This window comes from Lissotriton vulgaris, chromosome 11 (assembly GCF_964263255.1).
Source record: "Lissotriton vulgaris chromosome 11, aLisVul1.2, whole genome shotgun sequence".
Lineage (NCBI taxonomy): Eukaryota > Metazoa > Chordata > Amphibia > Caudata > Salamandridae > Lissotriton > Lissotriton vulgaris.
In genome coordinates, this window is record NC_141699.1 from 511,138,737 (window position 1) to 511,161,097 (window position 22,361).

The 22,361-nt window shown below is 39.4% G+C and overlaps 1 protein-coding gene across 1 annotated transcript in view; it reads left to right on the plus strand.

The window, feature by feature from the left end:
- The window catches only part of TET3 (tet methylcytosine dioxygenase 3), a 412,490-nt gene that overhangs the window by 230,326 nt on the left and 159,803 nt on the right, over positions 1-22,361 (plus strand). The window contains exons 4-5 of the mRNA XM_086943576.1: positions 6,568-6,658; positions 20,678-20,771. Of these exons, the coding sequence (XP_086799702.1) occupies positions 6,568-6,658; positions 20,678-20,771 (185 nt within the window). The remainder of the gene's footprint in view (positions 1-6,567; positions 6,659-20,677; positions 20,772-22,361) is intronic.

Here is a 22,361-nt window from a genome sequence, read left to right on the forward strand (position 1 = left end):
TCTGCACTGGATCCCTGTCCCCTGAACACCCTCCGCTCATTAATGGATACTGTGATTCCTGTTATAACTCAAATATGCAACTTAATGTTCCGTACAGGCGTCTTCCCTAACCCTTTAAAAAAGACCTTGCTAAAGCCTCTATTGAAAAAAATTGGCCTAGATAAAACTGAATTGAAAAACTACAGGCCTATAGCCAATCTTCTGTTTCTTGCCAAGATAGTTGAGAAAGCCAACTCAACTTGCGGAATTCATCGAGCAATACCATCTGCTCGACGAAACGCAATTTGGATTCCGCAAGTTTCATGGAACTGAAACAGGGCTCATCAAAGCGGCGGACGACATCCGACTAATCAGAGACCAAGGTGGTGCTGCACTACTGGTGCTCTTAGATTTATCGGCCGCCTTCGACACGGTCGACCACAAGATCTTAGTCGACCGTGTCGAAAAGATGGGCGTGCAAGGCTTGGCAAAAAAACTATTGGCATCTTTCCTGACAGATAGATCCCAGGCAGTTATCCTGGGACAATTCGAGTCTGCGGAGCTGTCGCTGCCATGTGGGGTACCTCAAGGTTCATCCCTTAGTCCCACACTTTTCAACATCTATGTGTCGGACCTCGCTAAAACCATCAAAGCGCATGGGATGAACCTTACCTCATATGCGGATGACACCCAGCTGATTCTGGCTGTCAGAAACGATGGGGAAACAGTAGCGGAGAGTTTTAAAACAGGTATGCTGGCCATCGGACAGTGGATGGCAGCAAACTGTTTAAAACTAAACTCCGACAAAACTGAGGTGGTAACCTTTGGCCACCTTAGTCCTAATTGGTCCCCAATTTGATGGCCATCATCCTTTGGAGCCTTGCCCAAACCTGCCACTAAGGTGAGAAACCTGGGAGTCATCTTCGATGACAAGTTAAACTTTATGGCTCATGCCAACCAGACGGCCACCACAGCGTTTTACAAATTACGCTTGGTTAGGAAAATCCTTCCCTTTCTTCCCAAAAATGTAGGCAAGACATTGGTAAGCGCCCTTGTCCTGTCTGCATTAGACTACTGCAACGGCCTATTTGCCAATGCCCAAGTCAGGGTAATCAAGAAAATGCAGACAGTCCAAAATGCAGCAGCCAGACTGCTCTCAGATATTCCCAAATTCATGCCTATAACTGAGACGCTGAGAAGTTTTCACTGGCTCCCTATCAGGAACAGAATAAAATTCAAGACACTGTGTATTGTCTATAAATCGTTACATCACCAAGCACCTCAGTTCCTGATAAACCATCTTGTCCCATATACTCCTTCTCGGACACTTCGTTCAGCCAAACTGAACGATTTGGTTATACCACGAACTAAGTTGGTTAACTGGGGAGACAGACGTTTCCTAGTTGCCGCCCCAAAACTGTGGAACACACTTCCGCAATCCTTAAGATCCAGCCCAAATCTTATGTCCTTCAGAAAGAAACTAAAGACATGGCTATTCAACCTCTAACCTCGTAAGACCGCACAGGAGAGCATACATAGTACAGCGCCGAGACGCCTGCGGGCAATTGTTCGCGCTTAACAAATGTTAAAAATAAATAAATAAATAAATAAAATGACAATGTTTGTTTGCAGCAACGTATTACGTTTCGATATTAGGTGTGCTTAGTTGGTGAAAAGAAGGGGCACTTAATGATAACCATTTAGCCATTTTCCAGATTTAGAGTTTTCCAGGATGCATTTTCTCCCTTGGTCACTCTGATTTGACCTTAAGTCTGGTCACAGCTGTTACTGCATTCCTGGCAACCTGAAGCACCTTGTGTTTTCTTGGTCGTTGTGGCTTACTGCCTTTCAGTGCTCTTAGTCAAATTCCTCGGTGCTTCATTTGACAATGAACCCATTGAGTCGTAGAATAATATGGCAAGTAGATCAATTTCAGAAAAATCCTGGAAGGCCTGTTGAGTAGACTCTGCGAGGCTGAACTTTTTACTATAATGTGGATCCGCAGCAGTGGATCTTCTTCCACCTGATATTTTTTAAGCCAGGTGCATAAGTTTGTAGGCCTTAATGCTGGCATTAGGCACAATATAAATGTATCTTTCTTTTTTTTTTGTTTAACCTTCAGTTTGGATCATTACTCAAACGCTTCCTAGATTTGGGTACGTTAAAGAAAATGGAAAAAAGTTGAGCAAAATGCAATTTTTTTTTTTTTAATGCCAACTATGCACCAGTGCTTCTGCAAAGCCTTTTGTGTTACTTAAGTTTTAATGAATGGAATTGAACTTATGAATTTTTAGTTATACTTTTTTGTATATTTGTAGTTGATTTTACTTCATAACAGCCATAGTAGACCGTGTTTGTATTAAGATGCTACTAAAAAGTTAATAAAATGCAGCAATTTTGGGAGATAGTGGCGCCTGTGGCCGTCTGATGCCAATATTTCATTATAGCTTTCTTAATGAAAAGCTTAAGGCCATAGTTTCCTATCTGCTCCATTGTTTCACCACTAAACTCTTCTTAGTTTCTGTTCACTTGACGAAGATTGAGCAGGCAAGCAAATGTTGTTCTACTCTTACTTCATTTCCACAAGTTTAGGTCCCTTTTAACTCTCCAGTCCCAGTCACACTTGCATATCAAGCTGCAGTGGATGAGAGGCAGGTGCCTTATGCAATGAAACACACCAGTCCTTCACTGCATACTGATATTGAAGATAGGATGGACTAGTGGACGTTGTAGCCTGTACTTCTCACAGCAACCACTGGCAACTTGCGGGACATATACCAAGTGTTTTGTCTGATAATCCAGCACCTACCATGGACTTTTCTTAACAAATGGCAGAGCAGGTCTCTTTTTTGACTGTATGTGATTGGTTTGGATAGTGGTAACTACCATAACCTACGCTAGTCATTTACTTGGTAGATATTGGAAAAATATCTATTCCGTATTGTGTAAAGAGACCAGATCACCCGCTACACCGGAATTAAATAAATCCTCTTTCAAGATATTTGTATGAAGCACAACTGTATCAGATCTTCAAAAGCATTCAAATGTTTCAGTCTGGTTTTATTCATCATCCAGTTACAGCAATGCCATACTCTTCAAGGTTAGATACCCAGAGTAGTCTCCAGGAAAGAAGTGCGATGTAAATAGGTCAGTGGATTTAAACGTGTCACCTTTTTGGGTTCATGAAATATCTTGGGCATTATCAAGGCAGAAAACGAACTAAATAATTGTATTGTGTATTTCTCATACAATATGTTTGGGTTGTTAGAAACTGATTGTGCGTCCACGGACCTGGAGTTTGCTCACTCTATACATTTCCCAAGCACTTTTAAATATTTATTACTATTTAAAACATTTTTATGTATACTCTAGTGTTAATGCTTGTCAGTAAAAAATGCAATTGAGGTCATAGTCAACTATGTAATATACATTCATACATAAATAATACATACATTTAATCAAACCATTAAATGAAGCAGGACAGATTATTATATACATATGCGTAAACATAGAAAGTCTTTTTTTTTTTTTAGAGCAGTTACAAATCTTTCCAGTGCATACATGAAATCCATTCAAATAAAACATTCTTAGCTTGAAATTGTGTTCTAATTTCGTATTTGATAAAAGAAATGTGTTTTACATTTTCTGTCTAGCTACTCCAAAGTGTACTGACCCTCTAGTGGTTAGAAATAGAAAAGCATAAGGGTTTCAAAATGGCATTAAGACCTTTTTAATGTGAAGTGTTTGGAAACTTTAAATTCAGTAAAATTGATAACCTATTTAAGTGTGTATGTATATTTTCCGTAACTTAAACAAGTAAATATCAAGAAAATCAAAATGCGTTGCAATTCTTAGAGATGTACAGTTATATTAGGAATGCCACATTGGTACGAACATGTTATGGTCTGTTAAAATACTGGACTACGTAAACCGACCCAATTTTAGATTGGTCAAGATTTTAAATTAGAAGCTGATCCACTGAGGGTTTTTTCTTTTTTTTTTTTACCATAATCTTTTACAAAAAATCGGTCAGATAACCAGCTCAATATCTTAATTGCCTGTTGGCAGCTAATCTTCCTTGATGTGACGTGATGACGTTTTTGCTCTTTAACCTATTGCATTAACCAGTTTAAGAGCATGAACGTGTTTGCTGGTCAGTATGACTTATTGGTGCATTGAAGTAATTCATGGGTATTTTGTGGTTTAAATCGTTTTATACTGGGTCATACATGGGTGATATCAGGCTTTTGTGGGGGTGAGGTCATGCATCTTGTCAAAGAGATAGGATTGCTTTTTTGACAGAAATTGTGTAGGTTGTGTTGAATCAATTCCCTCTCTTGTATGAGGGGCACATTCATATCCTGTGTTGCACAGTTGGCACTTGTTTCATGGAATACCTGGTCCGGTTTCTGGTCAAAGTTACAGAGTAGATCGAAAACTCATAGGAGCAAGCTAGTGACCAATTTTCACTTTATTATGTTTTGTAACTCATGGAGTGGGTAACTTCCAAGGGTCGTAGAAAGGCTGGCTCAATTTGAGGGTCACTGGATTGTTGGCTAGCTTTGAGTCTTAAAAAAGATAGAAGTGGAAGAAGAGGGCTGGATTATCACTGGGCAGAGAAAATTATTTATTTGTAAAAAGGAGCCTGGCAGTGTGAGGTACTCACCGCCAGGACGTGGCATGCTTCATCATAGGGTTTACCCTCGCCTTCGCTGATGTCCGTCAAGGTGTGCTACAACCAGCATGTGGTGGAAGTTTTCAGAATATATGTTCAGTATCCTAATGGAAGAATATTACTTCCAGTGCCAGAGAGGAAAACACCTAAAACAGTCTAAGATATAACAAACTCCACAGTGTTGTTATTGGTTAGCTTGGGTAGGTTAAAGCTTATGCCAGTGGGCATTCTCGGCAAGTGTACAAGCATTGTTATTCTCCTACCATCTGATTGAGTCAACAGGTTTCAGCTGTTTTTTTAGAAAAATCCCATTGCAACTATGGCTTTCGTTAGGATCTTGGGTTGTCTCTGGCTATACATTTTTGTTAATCCGATATAAAACCATTAGTTATTTGTGCTGCTTTGTGGTTCTCTGAAGATCATGGATTAAGTAAAATTATCGTAAAAACACCCAATTTTTTTTTATTAGGAGACTGGCATGATTTAAACGATCCCTGCTTCTAAAGTCATTTGGCCATGCAATTAAAACCCGACCACTCTCCTAAAGACTTTAGTTCATTTGTCATTAGTCTTTATTGGGGCTGATAGGTTGCCCAAAGGATTTGCACTGTTTCTAAAACTTTTTTGTTAAATTTTTGGGGGTTGGGTGTCTTGTGGTGACCAGAGTTATTTTTAGGTTACAGACCCACAGGGTCTCATGTACAGGTAATTACTTCATCAAAGGTGATACATTGCTGCTACTTGGTTCTCTCGCGCTCTCTCTCTCGCGCTCTCTCTCTCTCTCTCGCGCTCTCTCTCGCGCTCTCTCTCTCTCGCGCTCTCTCTCTCTCGCGCTCTCTCTCGCGCTCTCTCTCTCTCGCGCTCTCTCTCTCTCGCGCTCTATCTCGCGCTCTCTCTCGCTCTCTCTCTCTCTCTCTCGCGCTCTCTCTCTCGCGCTCTCTCTCTCGCGCGCTCTCTCTTGCGCTCTCTCGATCTCGATCGCTCTCGCGCTCTCGATCTCTCTCGCGCTCTCTAACGCTTTCTCCCACGCTCTTTCGCTCGCTCTCTCGCTCTCTCTCTCGCTCTCTCTATGTTCCATCTGCTCTATGGCTTTGATGCTTGCCAGATGGTTAGTAATGTGACTGGCTGGAGAGCTGGTGACAGTTTAGGCTTGCTAGATGGCTGGTGATTCTGGATGGCTGGCAGCAGTGTTCTTTCTGGATGGCTTGTGACAGTGCGGTTTACTGGCGACAATATGGTTTACTGGTGACAGTGACTTGCTATATGACTGGTGAGGCTTCCCGGATGGCTGGTGACACTGCTGTGCAGGATGGCTAGCAATAGTGTGGCTCTACTAGAGCGAGAGAGCGCTGCAGAAGAGTGACTTGTGGTGGAACAGGGTGTCCAAGTGGCTGACAGAGTGGGTGTTGGCAATATAGCTCGTTGAGTGATGGCACCATAAATGATATAGTATTTTATGTGCTTTAACCCCTATGTGACTTCCATGCATGTTGAGGTCTATCCATATAAGGACAATAAATATGTCATACTTTTATAGGGCCATGGTACTCCGCAGTCTGGGTGAACCGCTGCAGTGGTTGAAATCGGGGCTCTAAGAGCTGAGCAGTGATATTAAATGATTTCTTAAAGCTTTTTTCAATCATGGGTTTTCGTAACTGTTGATTTTAAAGTCATGCTGTTCCAGAAAGTGGGGCAATCGGTGGAAAAGCATTCCCATCCTGAGAGTTTAGTAAGAGGTGGGGTCCTAAGAGGACAATCATTTGGAGGTAAGATCATGGATAGACTTGCTGGTTTAAAGAAAATCAGATACATAAAGGTACACAAATCCGTCAAGATATATGAAGGTTTGCTTAGTCTACAGCTGAGAATGACAACAAAATAATAAAATAAAATGCTGTTTTTGTTTTGAATAGATCAAATTGTTGAAAAAGACGAAGGACCATACTACACTCACCTGGGGTCTGGACCAACTGTGGCCTCAATCAGGGAACTTATGGAAGGCCGGTAAGTAAGGCTGTTCTATTAACAGTTTGTATGAGCCTAAACAATATTGGTGAAGTGTTGAATTAGCGTCTTCTGGTGGGTGGGTGGTTCTGGTCTATCTGTTGGGTACCTTTTAGTGTTCTACCGCGGGGAAACTCCGTTGGAGTAACCAGGCACTCTATAAGCTGTATAATAATAATAATAATAACAATAATAATAATAATAATAATATTCTTCAGTTTTTTACTCTAGAATTGCCACTACAGCTATCCACTTCCTCATGATTTTTTTCAAATATTAACTAGCAAATGGAGCAAACTCTCTGGTAGAGGTCTAACCTTATTTACATTTTCATAGGATGTTTGGCCCAGCTTCAACAGTGTCTTCTACGCCTTACCCATTCATAGGACATAAATTATTGAACATTCTATAAAAATCACAATTTGTTCAACTCAAATGTCTGTCTACCAGAGCTGTTAAGCATATAATTAGCACAGAGCTATCCACTCTCAATTTAAAAACGTCAAAAGCCTTTTACTATAGAAAAACCTGCATTTGAGGTGAGCAGATTTAGAGCGTTGTAGAGTACTCCATTAATAGGAGCTGCTGTCCACCTACAAGTTGGGAACTACCCAGGGTTCCCTACTTCCATTTTTGTATGATATATTCAGCACACTAAGCCTGAAAAGACATTGCTTTGACTTATACTGTGTGTTCCCTTGTGTCTGGACACAGCTATGCCTCACTGACTAGCTCCAATAAGAGTGAAACAGGTGCAAGGAACTGCTTTTATTCATTTAAGTTGGCTTGAATTGTTTATTACCAATCCAAAGCTGCAATACTATGCATGAAATGTAAAAGGCTTTTGTAATTTTTAATTTAGGCGTGGATGGTAAAAGCTAATCATATACCTTAAGACTTTGCTGCAAAAGTCTTTGTCACTTTTCTAGCACATTGTGGATGGCACTTCGCTAATCCTGTGCTTAAAAACTCTAACAGCAAAACAGGCATTTGAAGTATGCAGATTTAGAGTGTCGGTGGTGTTGCAGAGTCCCACATATAAAGGGGCAGTTCTTCACTTAAAACTTGAAAACCACCCAGGGTTCTTTATGTTCTTCTTTTCTTTTGGCAGCACACTAAGCCTGAAAGTGCTTTGTTTTGAGATATATATCGCATGCTGTTATATTCAATTGAAATTGTCATTAAATGAATGTTTACTTTTTTGATTAAAACTAAATGCAGCTTTTAAACTTGAATGAAAAATAAAAATGATTAAATAGATTTAATGTAATTTACCAAATTAAGTATAAAAGTGTGGGAATTAAAACATTATTTTAAGTGATGTAAATGTGATGAATTCTGATTATGTTTTAAAATAATTACTGGTAAGTTATCATTCTGTAACATTTATTTTTTAATTCTAGGTGCAAAATAAATATTGAAGTACATGTTTACTTTATATTATAAAATTGTAAACATTTTTAAAACAGTTACTCAACTTTATTTCTTTCCCTTTAATTTACGATAGGGCGATCTCTGCCTTCATGCGAAAGTTACTAGTATTAACTTCACAATTATAAATCCTCTTCTAGTTGGCTCCAACTCTATTTTAAGGGGATGAAGACATGACATTCTGCACCTTCAAGTAAATATATACACACTGAAATGTTTAATAGCAAACACATGTAAAGTTGCTACTAGATATAGTAGTAATTTTACACATGAGTAAATCCACATGTACACATTTTTGCCGGTTTGACATATCAGTTTGTGGTGGCACTTAGGCTGTCATACACCTGTCATACATGGTGATGGACTGAAAGGCATTGTAAGAAAGTGAGGTTTGTTCCGCTTAGTCTTGCACACATCTCTTGGACAAAGTACAACACCTCATTATAGATGGGTGCATTAAAATCTATGGTCTGCAAAACCAACAAGATCACGCTGACTGGCCAGCATTCAGCAGATTTAACAAGTATTGAACTGGTGTCCTAACTGTTATGCTGCAGAATATTCCCTTTCTTGTTGTGCTTTCTATATGCATCTACCTCTCATTACACAGTAAGATAGACAGTTAAACTTCACATTTGGTTGTAAGAGCACACCATTTTGTTTACGACCTAATTTCATGCTTTTATTTGACAGTTCACCTGATGTCACTGTACCGGCAGTGCTGGGATATCCCCTCTCCTGGATTTAAAGGCAGTTTCAGTAGCGTTGTGATCCTGCACGCTTTAGAAGATGAACAAGGACATTGTAGTCTCTAATAGTAGCATTGTACTAACAATGATATGATCACTGAGGGGAAGGAGACCCCAACATTAAGCATTGTCATGGATCTGCAGCTGCTAACCTCCATGCTCCTGCTTTGCACCTCCCATCTTTACAGGAGCTGTGGGAGAAACGCACTCCACAGCGCCTCTACTCGTCCACCTGCTCTGACATTAAAGGCCTATCAGTAGCTGGCATTCATTTTTCCTTAAGTTTTTTAATATCTCAGATCCCTTTTTTGAATCATGAAATGTCGTGCCATATTTGTACTCATCTCCACATAATGTACACCCTTGAAATTGTTTTGGAATAATTGTTGGCTGAAGTTATGCTGTGGTAGAAAACAAAAACTGATGGGTGGATTGCTTGAATTAATCTCAACCACTGGTACTTATTCATTGCTCATTGCCCAATTACAGTACTTAATTTTTTCCCCACTAAGACACTTTAGACAGAGACTAACCGTATGCAAGTCAGCCTTGGTCCTGCTCCAGTAGGAACAGCGCAGTCTGAAATGCCAAACCAGGTCCATTCCAGAGGGGACCATACACATCCCCAGGATGGTCTCCTACTGCAATAAGCACACAACCAACATTTGGGTGTACCCATCTCACTTAGGGTGTTGCACTGAAGGAACAAAAAGGTTAAGGAAGAATGCTTGATTTAATATTGCCCACTCCTAGCTTCATCCTAGTCCATTTTTTTTCCACACCGTTTTCTGTTGTGAGGTTATAATACATCATAGACTAAACATAATCAATATGATATTCAAAGAATTGTTCATTTTTTGTTTTAGTTTCACCTGAAACCCTGAAGTATGGTGGTCTAGAGAGAATCCTCTATTCTTCTCTTTCTTTCTTTAATGTTTTCCTGATAAGCTTGGTGTATTTTCTTAGGGGTTGTACTGTGGTGAAACCTTTGTGTAGTCAGTTTAAAGTTACCACGAGACCAAGCCTGTCAAGCTTTGTTGTGCATGTATGTTGATATCCCCTCCTGCTGCTTTAGCCTAAGGAAATCTCTTCTCTTCTTCCCCCTTTCTTCCTCGTCCTCCACTTGTTCCTAATTTCTTGTAATCATTCTTTCAGGCTTTTAACCTTGATGGTACAGAATCAGGTTTTTATCCTTCTGAGCTGAATGAAGTATCCATGATTAACTTGGTTTAATTATAGTTATCAGTGCATTAATATTGCAGTGTGCACAACACAAATCCCCACTTTTCTCAAAGCCTTTCGTGATGCATTTTAAAATGTAATCAGCAGTTCGAAGACCAACAGTAATTTTTTGACATCAGTTGTACCCTCTTGGAAGTGACCAAGCTGGCCATGAACGCTGCTTTGTGTATCCTGATCTGACCTGCGGAGAGTAAACTATTTGCATCCACCAGAGGGAGCAGTATCAGTGGCAATTGTTCTCAAGTAGGCTGCTAGACCTTCCGCTTGTGCTGAATAATTGGTCTTCTCACCTGGCAGCTAACTCTAATCATCAAAGCCTTGGAGGAGACTGGTCTGTGTCCTAGTACATCACCACTGTTTGGTAAGAGAAGAGCCTTGGTGCGGGAGGGTGCAGAGGTAAAGCCGCATACTATGCCCTTGTCAGGTCACCAGCAATTACGTGCATCTTCTCCGGACAGCATCAGACAATAGTTACTGTTTGTAGTGAGGGTTGTCTGGCAGTAGCTGTGCAAGCACACCTCCACCATCAGCATCGTCTCCCTGCTGGCATGGACAGCCACAATACCACTTCTGTTACCTTCCACAGAGTTAATTTCAGCCCTTAAGCCCCACTAGCATGAGTAGCTGTTTCCTGCCTTTCTGTAAAAGCAATATTTACTCTGAGCTGCTAGATTGCAACGCTATGCCCAGTTCACTTGCTAAATTCAACAGTTTGTTTCCCTGCATTACAAGCTCTTTCTAAGTTGCTACTACTTCAGTGAACACTACTTTTTTTTAGCTGCATCTTAAAACGTATTCATAACTCTTCACTTTTTATTCCAACGCATATTGGTATACAACTCCGGCTCAGAAGTTGATAAGACCTATGTATTGCCCTCTGGTTCCTCTCATGCTTTAAAAAAATCTACAGGGCTCCAAGAAAGCAGTAATCCTAGTTCCAAGGCTCCACTATTGTAGCTGCACATTAGCTAATTTCATGGTGGTGCAGACTATCCTACAATTTGTATGTTCTATTCAAAGCACTATTGTGTACTGATAGCGTGACTTCTGATAGAGGCACGCCATTTGACATCTTTCCTAGTATATAATTATTTCGTGCAAGTGGTTACCCAAAGAAATCTTCTTTCCTCCTTCCTTTGCTCTCTGAGACCATTCACTAGCAGCAATATGTTAAGAAGACTTTGTAAATAAATTCACCAGGCTAATAAGAGTGCCAGCATGAGTGGGGTGTCGGCTGGTTAATTTGACAAATAGAATGCTCTCATGTAATACAAATAATCGCTAGGTGGCAACATGTTTCAGCGAGTTAAGCACTCATTGTTGACACCTGGTGTGTTCATATCCCACCAGATAAACTAACCTTGTCATGCTTCCGAGGTTGATAGTTTACCATTGAATTAGGTGATTGTAAAATCTTGTACTTCTAATGCGTAGCAAAAACTATGGTGTGACGTGCTATAAAACTAGAACTGAAATTGAAATCTCACGGACTACAAAAAAAATTATACTGTTAATTAAGACAGAAATGTTTTGTAGAAAAAAATGCTTCTTGTGCATGTGCCTGAGAAATGTTTTCATTGATACCCAGGAATGAATCCAGATTTTGTTTGTATTTCTTTATTGCTTTAAGTTATGGATTCATGACTTGGGATGTGTGAAATTTCTAGCTTTTTTTAACAACTATTTAGTAAATGTTTTGAAATGCAGTGACTTTCACTTGACCGGTACTACATTAGAAAATTGAACATGCAGATGTAACTTGTCATAAAGTCTTGAGAAATTCAAGCTGGCGCTTGGTTTGAGGAGAAATTGTCTCCTCTAGGATATTTTCTGTGCAAACTAGTCTAAGGTGAAATTCACAGAATTTTGCAAAGAATGTCATAATGCTAAGGTGGAATTGACAATAGCAGTAGGTTGAGAAATAAAAGCAGGGGCTAGAGAATGTAAAGCCCTAATTGTGCAAATATCCTCCGGGGAACCTAATTTCAAGAAGGAAGGTAATAAAACATTGCTTCTCAAAAATCAGGGGAAGAGTTTTCACAGTAAAGACTTAGATTGGCGAGTAAGTAATCTCTTCCTGATGGCTAGGTATAGAGATGTGCAGGTCCAGGATTCTATAGAGAATTTATTATTTTTTTAAAGGAAAAACAAGCAAAGATATCACACAATGGGAAGGAGTATTATTATTTTTAGTACTGTCAACCTGACACTTTTAAATACAACTTGGAATAAGGCTTTTGACATGTTTGCCACCTGGATGATGGAATTCCCCAAAACATATTTATTAGGAATGTTAACGCATTGTTTGCATTCTTCCTTTTTGGCCGAAGGCCTAGTGGAGATCCTCGTAGTAGGAATGATTCCAAAGTAGTGTGGTCTGTTGTACCTTAATTTTTTCTATCTATAGGTCCAGGGTAAACCGTGGACTCCTTCCTTTGTTTGAAATGTTCTTATTTTTAGATAAAGGAAGAAAAAATAATTCTAACATTTGTAAAAGATCTAACATTTTGATAGAGGTTGTCTGGACCAAGTCAACGGTCTACAGTCCAGCGACTGCTGAATACTTGGCAGGCCTGTTTGGCTTCAAGCTTACTCCAGGCTCGTGAGGTGTGATTTGTTTAAACAAGTGAGACATACTCTGATTTTAAATGACTTGTTAATACATTCTTCAATCCTTATTAATTGGGGGCTGTGCAGGTAAGAAAAAAATTGTCTTTACCATATGCTAATCCGGGGTGGGGGGTATGAGGTAGATTGTTTGCCTTGCAGTGTGTGCATTACCTGTAAAAGACCATACACTGACAAAACATCCAATATATATTGACCTAATCTACTGCCAAGATTGTGGATTGAGATACTAAAGTCACCCTGCACAGTGGGCCAGGCCCCTATATTGATGAACGCCCCCAAGGCCCACCACACTATCTAATAAAAAAGCCTCTAGGAGCAGAGAATGCACCAAATACCAAGGTAAAATAAAAGAGGCTTTAGGAGATGGAGGACAGCAAGCAGCCAATATCTCGTTCAACTCTCCAAAAGATTCTACCTTAATATTGAACTGATAGTAGCAGCACCCCCACCCTTCTTGTGTCTTATGTTACAAACAAGAAAAGGATATACTTCTGGAATAGCTGATGTAATATCTGGCCAAGGCCTCCTACAACCATCTTTCAATAAGTATTAAAAAAAAATAAGGTCAAAGACGGTCTGAGATCGAAGAGAACATCTTTCATTGGCATTTAGTGAGGGAACCAACATTGATCAATTCGGCAATTCATAGATAACTTAGAACACTTGTTGGCGGCACGATTTAATGTAGGAGTGTTAGTTATGGAGATTTGGGATAACTCTCCTACCAGATTACTCTTCAGGGGTAAAGTCAACTCTTGTGTGCCCGAAAAAGTGGCTACAGGAGACCTAGTAGAGGGAAGCAAAGCATAGCTTAAATTTAACTGAAATTCTGAATCGTAACAAATTGGGCTGTGTTTCCAGCTGTTCCCCGCGGTCTCCTGTAGGTTTACTCCCAAGGTTGACTTTTTGTGAATTCTTAAAGAATTCCAAGGGTAGACCTGAATATCTGAGATAAATATATATTTCTGCTAGTTAATATTTCACTATTGGGGGAAAGCCCTTTTCCTACATCCTCGTGAAATTCGGTGGTGTTGTCTTCTATTTCCCACCTTCGAAAAATATTTGTTAATGCCATTCACAACAGTTGAGAGTTAAACTGTGAAGTTGTGGCTCTTAACTATGTTTCGGAGAACCACTCTGTCCTTTATTTCACCATTCCCTACCCTTGGCCATAGAAAATCCACCTCCATCAGTGCACATTGAGATTATAAAGTTCCTTAAACCTAAATACTACTAATAAAGCAGTAGAATTTGTTAATGTAAATGCATTTTATTTCTTGCACTCCAGAGTGCCACTTAAGTTGCAAAAAGTCTTCTGGCCTCTAGTCTTCACTTAAACCCTTGAACCATTTAATATATTGTTTCTCTTCTCTAGATTTTCTGTGTGTCGTGTCAATGTGTATTTGTATATTGTGAAGACTAAAACAGAATATTGCATTGTAAATGTAGCTTTTCCATTACTCTATACAGCAAATCTATACAGCAAATGTTTTACTATTTCCTTCCTGTCTGTTGCACTTATTTTACTGAAGCGTTTGCTTTTTTTTGCTGTGAAATGAAATGCTTCTTTCTTTCTAAACTTTCTATTTTTATATACCAATACTATTCTGAGACTTGTATTTACAAAACTATGCCTGCCACCACTTACGTTTTTCAAAAGGCTACCTCAGACCAGGGTCGGACTGGGACAGAAAATAGGCCTGGGTCCTAGCATCAATAACATCAAAGTGCCGCCATTAGTGAATTAGAAAGCTATAAAATGGCCCATGTGTGCAAATTAAGATATTTTTGAAAATTGTAAAGATATGCTATGTAAGTGTTTTGCAAGGTATGGGAGTAAGACTGCTTACATTTGTGCTTCCTGCAGGCAATGCTTGTGCTAATGTTGGGGAAAACGAGAGTAAAAACAGGCCGGCACCATAAAACAACGAAACAACTGGCCCACACACTGATCTGCCAGGCCGCTCATCGGCACTGCCTATTTGCCCTATGGGCCAGTCCGACCCTGCCTCATATGTATGGGTGCTGGTGCCTGTCAGAATTGATCTTGTAGGCTTCTCGATCATTCTTTCCTTCCTGGTAGAGATCAAATCAATTTCATGCTTCTGAGGGGATTGTCTGTTCTCACTGAGAGGACATGTCCTGCTATGCTCAAAAGACTGCTTTGGCTGCTAACAGTTTAATATATTTTTCTGTCTACCACTACCACACAGTTGGCCAGTCTCCTGGAAGCTAGCCTTTCCTGATAATAATGTTCATAATGTTCATATTTACCTGACATGTGTCTGCTCCCCACCTTCCTGGATAGGAAGAAAATGGCAAACATTTGAATTGCAAAGCATGGCGGCCTCCTTCGTCTATCAGCCTCTGCTTGCAATACCATTCAGTGCAGCCTGTTTATTTTGATTTGAAGTGGATCACCTAATGTACCTCCTTTGGGTGGAAATAACATATTGACACTCTGACCGAGGGCCTTTTTTTGTTTTTTTGAAGCAGTGACAATATTCCTGATCAGATTGAATTCGAAATTTCGATAAACATTGCTACCTCTTTAAGCTTCGTGGAGATTCATGAATGTGTACCCTAGCTAATGATGGATTCCCGTTAACTAGACACAAAGGGGTCATGCTATGGTTTCTTAAGGTTCGGCTGCTCTCAATAGCATGAACGATTGATGGCAGCTTTACCAGTGCTAGTCATGATTGTCAGTTCACCAAAATACCGTAGGGTAGAGGAAGTGACAGTACACACCCCTTGACCTTTACTTTGACTGCACACACACATTCACACACTCTCTCGCAGATAAACACACTCACCTGTAAGCATACATACAAAATACATTTACACACGTTTGACTTGCCTTGGCTGCCAGATAGTCATACTCCATTTTGTATTACACTAGTAGTGAATAATGTTACTCACTATTTGTGTTGTGAACAAATTGACAGAAAAACAGGAAAATGAGCTCCAACCAAGCTGGCCCTGTGTTGCAAGCAATGATTTTTGCACCTCTGAGGCTAGGGTTCGCAAAAGCATTGCCAGGAGTCGGAAGCGGCGAGCCGGAGGAAGTCCATGGTTCTTGATCATTTCTAGCTAACAACAACAAAATGTCTCGACATCGAGCTGCATCGTCAAAGGCCAGATTTAATATGCTTGTGGTCCCCTTGCTGTTCATAATATAAGGATTTTAGAAGCATTATATTAATGAAAATATGTAAATAAATGTATATTGCAATGTAGTTTACCAGAAATATTTCATGCAAGATCGGAAGTTCAGCATTAAAAGGCGCTTCAGGCGAGCCTTGTGGTGATTGATGTACATGCGTGCTGTCACACCTAATATCAAAAACTGAATTGTTGGGTTTGGGGCATAAAGCCACTTTGCAATGTAAATCTGTAATTTTCATTTGCTGTGTATAATCGTGTTAAATAATGATTAGTCCGGCAACTAAAATCATTGTGAATTATTCGTTTTTTTATGTCTCCAAAGTATGTGTTTCAAGACCTTTTCTGTGAGGTTGGGTGCACCCCCACAATACCCCTTTATTCAGCATCATCTTTGAATGTCTCAATTCCCCATTGCGGATGACCTTATGCATACACACACTTAGACCATGTGCAGCAATGGAAATCCTCCATTTGTCTGCTCTGGGATAAGGTTTTTAATATAGTAGCGTGCAATAGGATTTCCTGTTGGGTTTCCTCTATTTGCAATTTGAGAGTAAAGTCTCTACGTTTACTCATTCTCTTTCTCCCATATACATATGCTGGTGAAAAAGTTGTCGAGATGGAAGGAACTCTTGCATCATAGTGATTGTCTTTGGCTCTCATGCTGCGTAGCTCTAGTTTTACCTATGGAATTACTTCGCCTTTTGCTTGAAAAAGCAGAGATCAACCCAAGTCAACCATGGACGTGATGGAGGTAGCGTAAGCTGTTAGAATGCTTACAACAAAGAGAACTGTGTGGCATTAATGGGGAAAGTGTAACCGCCTTTATTTCAGTAAATGCTGTACGAGATTGGTTAAATTTACTGAAACCTTGACTGAATAAGTTTGTGAAGGTTTACCTTTCAGTTCCATGTGCAGAAAACTCTGTGCCCTCTGGAAAAGAAAAATAGTATGTGATCCATTTATGGTGAAAAAGTGTACTCAAAGGCACAGTATGAAAAATAACTTTGGTTTGTTTGATTTGCTAAAGTGCATAAAATATAACAAAGTCTTTACTTTAAAACTATGTGCTTGTTAAAACCTTTCACAAGTCTGCTTGCTGATCTAAAATTAGAAAAATGTTACACCCCTTGGCTCAGCCGTAAGCAATTAGCATGACATATTGATGGATCGGAAGGCATTATTGAATCTAGGGGAATCTGTACATCGGTAAATGTTAACTGTATATTGACAGAACTACCAGCCTTGTACTTATCTTAGTGGCCACAAAAGCCTTGCAGGACAAAGCTAAAATGCTAACAACTGAGAACGCCAGTAAAACGAATGCATTTAATAGCTTGGAGCACTGAACTAAATTAAGCAATATGCTGTCATTGTCATCTCTCATTTGCTGATCACATAGTGATAGAATTGCTGAGCATGCAGTGAAAGAAATGCCGAACATGCAGCAAAAGAAATGCCATCTCGTGAGTCACTCTTCGGCTCCTTAAAAGGGCTTTTATATTCCTGCTCCTATTATTAAACCACAAAATAATGAAGAGACCCATTCTGGCAGCAGCACGCCTATTAGGAGAATTTGAACGTTCTCACTAGCATCACACGGTTGGAAGTTGTTCTAAATGTCAGGAAATCTTGATCAGTCCTGAAGGTTAAAGACACTTTAGATGCAATGAAATTTCTTTCCATCAACAGAAATGTGTGACAGCTACTAAAAGGTTACAAAACATCAATCCAAACAAATATTGTCTGAACCTAAAAATATCAAAGTGAAATATTATTTTTTTAAAGTTAACTAGTTGAAGGACAAGCGTAATGGGTATGATATTACTAGTTTCTCTTTTGTTGCTTATTTTGTTTGTGTTCTCAGTACAAAAACTTAGTGTGGATTGTTAGTGGGCCCAACAGCCAATGTAATATACTTGATCTGTAAAGTAGGGTAGTCATTAGGTTAAATTTGTGTTTAGTCTCTCACCAGTCTTTCCACATTGTGGCACCATTGACGTAGACTTTCCTCACATAGTCGGAGTGTATTCTTGAATAACCAAGTTTTGGAAGAAAGTGATATTAGACATTCAAACAATGGCAGTTACATTAACCACTAACGCAATAAGACACTAACCCACCTCACCCGCTCCCTTGATAGCCGACTCCTTGATCTGCATGCAGCTACATTATAATGAGGTTGAATGTGCAGTATGCCCTCAGTATGAAATGGAAATAATTGAAGGGTTTGGTTACAGTCCACTGAAGATGTGTTGATAAGAAAAAAATTGAAAATGTGTATGTATACCTAATTATTAGAGACGTAATTGCATTGACAAATGGAAAATATTGTTTTGAAAAAAGCAATAAAGTTTATTATATTAAAAACTTTGTGGTTTAGCCTCACTTATTTGCCATTATTTAATATAAAGACTCTTTCAAGTAATCCTGATGATCTGAATCAACCTGCAATTTTGAGTATAGATCGTGGTGATTTAAAAAACAAAATTCTTTTGAGTCTGTGGTTCTAGTGAAATGGGAAATAACTGGTGTATTAAAGCTGGACATAAAGCAGTCATTACTAAAACGAAACTGGGGCAGATGCGTTTCTAGCAGGTCAGGTGAAATAGTGATCTAACAAAGAACCCATGTCACTGAGTGAAATGGCCACTTGATAAACCGCAATCAAAAGATTCTGGATGGATTTCTGCCAGTTCAAGTGACTGGTTCCAGAGCTCGGAAAGTGTCTTTTACAGGCCTGTGAGGTGCAGCCAAACTACTTCATATTCCAGAAACTGGCAAAAACTGAGCAGTTGAGGCAATCGTGACTCAGAAATATGACCCCATACATAGCTGTAAGTAACACCTGGTGATGTGAGTCTTGTTGTGGATGATTTCCAACTGTTCCCAATAATAATCTGAGATTCTCCACTACTAATACCTCTACTTTGAATATTGAAATAACGTCCTATAAACGTAGTCATCCATTATTTTCACAGTAACCTTGATAATAAAGTATTCTCACATTTTAGCTATCCTAGTAGATCTTGCATCCCTTTAGTATGTTACATCAAAGGAGTACTAAGTCTTTCAGGTGTGGAATGGTGGCACATAGTAAAGCAGAGAAACCAATAAAAATATCGCATAGGAGTTCTTTTTATAGTTGACCTTAACCTCAAAACTAATCGTTCACTTATTTGACCTACAATCTCTCTGCTAGTGCCCCTCTTAAGGGATTTTACTGTAAAAGAGGGGTCTTTTTCAAGGCATTCTTGCTGTCTTTCTAAGGGGGCGGAGTCCCTTTTAACCAGAAATGTTTTTCTTCTGTAGTGCCATAAAACAAACTTGCTTCTTGAGATTGAATACAGTGGAACCTGGTGGGCAGATTGTTGTGTCCAGTTTTCTCCTTCCCATGTAAATATACTTGTGATGTGATGTCACAATTTATTAAAGGAGCCACCTACATTCTGAAGAGGTTAAGGAATAAAACGTTACCATGCAACAGAGTCATATTAGGTATCATTAGAGATGATTATTCATGATGTATGCAATACTAAAAAATAATGTATTATACAGTGCAACAAATCAGCACGGGGATATGACCAAATAGTTCTCTTTATACAGGAAATTCTGTTAGCCATGTGTATTTAAATGCAGTCAAAACAAGTGAAATTAATTCTCTGTGTAGTTTAAAACCTAATAGGACATTGTCACTAGAAGAACGGGCTAGGCATGAGTCATCGGTGCTGCAGTTGGGTTGTGTAATGCTTGTGACTTATATTTGGATGCTGCTTTATATCCACTAGTTTTACGATACCTCAAATGTGCGGATGTGAGACAAAGTACAAAGACACGGGTCAAACACATCTAATAATGCTGCTTTGCAATGGCCTTAATTGTTATTTCATGCTAATGAGCGTGTATTCAGTTCTGTCAGGGATTCAGCAAACATTCTTTTGAGGTGGTGTCCCCAACAGTGGTATAGCTTGGGGCATTACCCATCTTTTTATTTAAAGGAGCTGCAGCGTTATCTAAACCCCAGTTTTTCGGTGAGTATTAAGGACAGCTATACACCTGAAAAACAGTTTGGTCACTCACCTCACATGAACCTTGGTGAAATAACTATTTAGTCCTGGAGACCTCATTCTCCAGCCTGTAGCTCTCCCACCATACTGGCAAATGTACAGTCCATGAAAACAATCCAAAGGGTAGAAGATTGTGAAACAACCCTTGATGCTATTACTGCATCAACCTTCATTGTGTATCCACACAAACACCACTATTGTCATGGAGTGTAGGTGGTGGTGATTGTTCTTGGAAGCCCAGCACGTGAAGTGGATTTGACCTTGTGTGTGTGAAATTGATGTTCATATTGGGGAAGTTGTGCAAATACATTGGTTACTTGGCTCTTGCATTTGGATATCACATTTCCAGGAATTATTTGACTATAAGGCAGTGTTTTCCACTACATCTGTAGATGTTCTTTGAAAAGGAAGCATTGTACAAAGTTAGCAGTTATTTAATTTCATTGAGACTCCTGAAAACATGGCCAGTTATGGTTTCATGTACAACACAAACTATAATATGAACAGCAATGTTTACAGATAAGGGTAAAAGAATGGGAAATAAAACTTCTTCCGAGTAATTTATCTAGAAAAAAACATATTATTACATACAATACTTCATAGTCAAAAGGTCAAATAGGGGGCCTAAATTTACCTGTATATTGTTTACAACTGTGACTTTTTACTAGGTTGATTATATAGTTAACGTGCATATGTTGTTGTTAACTTCTGTTTTATATCCTTCTAATAAGGTACGGAGAAAAAGGGAAAGCCATCAGAATCGAAAAGGTTATTTATACAGGGAAAGAAGGAAAAAGTTCTCATGGCTGCCCGATAGCTAAATGGGTAAGTGTTTACTTAGTGCTAATTAAGCAAAAATGATTCTATATTTAATTTCATTTTTGGTATATTTCCTACCTGAATACTTGTGGAGTAGATCTCCGTGTTAAGTATCTCAGAAGCACCCTCTCTCTGGTCTGCTATTGCGCCATCTACACACACTGAGATTCAATACTTGACCTGTAAATGACATGTCCTCAGCCTTTCTTATAAACTCTGTCCTTGATTTGTTAGCACTCCAAGTCATTAATTTCTCACTGCCCCTGCTGTGCTGCAAGCAACTCTCGTACATTACCCTTAGGTTTCCATTGTCCTAGGTTTTTTCCTGTTCTCTATATGATAATGGGTTTATACTTTCTGTGTACTCCTCTTTCATGGCCTGACCATTTACTTAATCGACAATTTCCCTCAAACAAGCATAGCAGAATAGGTTGGTATTCAAATCCATGGCATTCTGTAACCAAGCAAAGTCTATAGTAAAGAAAAGCTGTATTGTGTATGAATGGTCTGCATGAGGTGATCCTTAACACCTTAGCTGCGTGTAAACATCCCTCCCCAGTGCTGCGCTGTCCATTGGAACCAGTGCTGAATGGACGTCCAATGGTCGTGCGCAACACTGGGGAGGTAGCGCTGCTGACGACCGTTGGCCGTCAGCAGCACTTAAGGGGTTAAGTGTGTGTTAAAATAGTATTATGGGACAAATGTATGTGTATTTTCCTGCTCCTGATAATTATAAACTCTATCTTCATCCAACTAAATGAATACAATTCTTCTGCATCTGCCATGGCAAACTAAGGTAAGTTGTTCTGATTTAATGAAAGGTGACACAACTTAGTAGGTGAAATACAAGCATTCCTGCATGTGTGCTACGAGTTGTGCTCCCAGTTGTTTCATGAAGCATCTAGGTATGGGTGGATAGGTGGTGTGCCTTTACTTGCACAATCCTATTATGTAGATCAGGAGAAAGCTCTTAATTTAATCAGGATAGCGTTTGTAAGTGGTCCATCAGCAAAATGTAAGGCCATGTCAAAATCAAGAATTTCACTGTGATCCTTGCATTTATGAAAGGCTGATAACAAATTATGTGTACGGGATTGCCTGGTAATCCAGTCAAGCCTTCTTCAAGAGTAAAGCGTTAAGCTGCAGCACACCTCTCTTAGCGAGTATGCCTTTGAAAAGACATGTTAATAGGTGACTATTTTTCCTCTGTTTGTTTTGGTTCCAATTCCTGTATAGATTTTCATGTTTGTGCAAAGTTCTGGATTGATCAAACTGCTTTTACAAACTTCAGAAAAAAAATCTTTACATGTTGATTGCTTCTGCATACTTGATTGCACTTGCTACTACTTGCACGCATTTGAATCAGTGAGAATTTCCCATGCCGACAAATAAGGCACTTGACTGTAACTGTGAAGTTGTGTTGGGTATTGTTCACAGCTTTGGATGCACCATGGCAAACCTCTCCTAATGTGTAAGATGAGCTCTTTAACATGTCCAGGCTGAACAAAAAGGCTGAAGACTGCATTGAAGCCAGCACTATCTGTGGTCCTTATCATTACAAGGTTTCCTTACAGAAACTCCTGCTAATTATGAAGG